Source organism: Mesitornis unicolor, unplaced genomic scaffold (assembly GCF_000695765.1).
Source record: "Mesitornis unicolor isolate BGI_N332 unplaced genomic scaffold, ASM69576v1 scaffold37062, whole genome shotgun sequence".
Lineage (NCBI taxonomy): Eukaryota > Metazoa > Chordata > Aves > Mesitornithiformes > Mesitornithidae > Mesitornis > Mesitornis unicolor.
The window spans coordinates 262-1,496 of record NW_010170482.1 but is presented as its reverse complement, the minus strand read 5'-3'; the positions used below and the strand labels follow the sequence as shown (position 1 = coordinate 1,496).

At 61.8% G+C, this 1,235-nt stretch overlaps 1 protein-coding gene across 1 annotated transcript; it reads left to right on the top strand.

Annotated features, from left to right (window-relative positions):
• Nucleotides 1-57: 57 nt before the first annotated feature.
• On the top strand, nt 58-418 carry MIEN1 (migration and invasion enhancer 1; the record flags this gene model as incomplete). Its single annotated transcript, XM_010179698.1, has 2 exons — nt 58-134; nt 335-418. Coding segments are annotated over 2 exons (161 nt in total), but the record flags the coding sequence as incomplete, so codon positions are not given.
• Nucleotides 419-1,235: the final 817 nt, after the last annotated feature.

Here is a 1,235-nt window from a genome sequence, read left to right as displayed (position 1 = left end):
GGCAGCACCGTGCAGGGCGGGAGCACAGCTCACGGCTTGGCTCTCTGTGTCTTTAAGGTGCCTTTGAGATTGAGATCAACGGGCAGCTGGTCTTCTCTAAGCTGGAGAACGGAGGCTTTCCCTATGAGAAGGACGTAAGTACCCAGTCCCTCCAGGATCCCTGGAGCTCCTCCCTTGACACGGCTGTGATTCGGCCCCGCGCCGCTGCCTGGCCTCCACGCCTTGCTTCCAAGCGCTCCCAACCCCTTCTTTCCCCTCCCAAGCACTCCTTCCCCCTCCAGACCTCACAACAAGGCCAGCCCGGAGCACAACCCTCTCTCCTCTGTCTCCTCAGCTGATCGAAGCGATTCGCAGAGCGAGGAATGGGGAACCGCTGGAGAAAATCACCAACAGCCGCCCCCCCTGCGTCATCCTGTAGCTCTGCACCCCACTGGGATCTCTGAGTGCCCACCTGCCAGCTCCTGGCCCCCACAGCATCCCCCTGCTTCGCTCCTCGCTGCCTTCATTAGCTTCCTGCATGCCTGGGGGCCATCAGGGGAATGTGAGAGTGTGAAGACCCCCCCAGGGAACACCACTGGGATGGGCAGAGCTCTGGTGCTGGTGTTACTGGGGTGGGGGGGGCTGTTCTCGCCTGTCCCTTTGGGTCACATCCCCACTGTGCCTGACCCATTGTGGTGTGGGGTGGCTCCCCGTCTGCCTTTGCCTTCCCCCAGCAGTGCAGGGGGGGGCTCTCAGTTTATGGGAGCCCCCTATGAACTCCCTGTCCAGCCCTGGGGGGAGCCAGGCTGGGCACTGGAGGAGCCTTTGCAGCCCCAGGCACCCCAGCAGGTTAAGGCAGAGGAAAAACCGCTCGTTGTAAACATGAGCGCGATTCGTTAATCATTAAAACCTCTCCTGTCACTGTTTAAACCACTGTGGGGGCAGCAGGGACCGGCTGCCCCGGCCGGGCATGGGAACCCCGGCTTGGCTCTGTCCCCATGGCCAAGAGGTTTATTTAACAAGCGTCCCCCTCACCCCCTCCCCGTTCTCAGGCTCTCGCCTCTCCCTTTCCGCCTGCAATGACCCTGCCCTTCGCCGCAGGGCGGCTGAGCCGGCGGAGGGGCCCCCCTATTTATTCTATACTGTGTATAAACCCACGGCCCGGTGCTGAATAAAGGACAGAGATCGTGGCCCCTCTCGTGTCCCTCGAGTCCGGGGGTGGGACACAGGCACCGAGGTGCAAAAGCAGGGTTAGT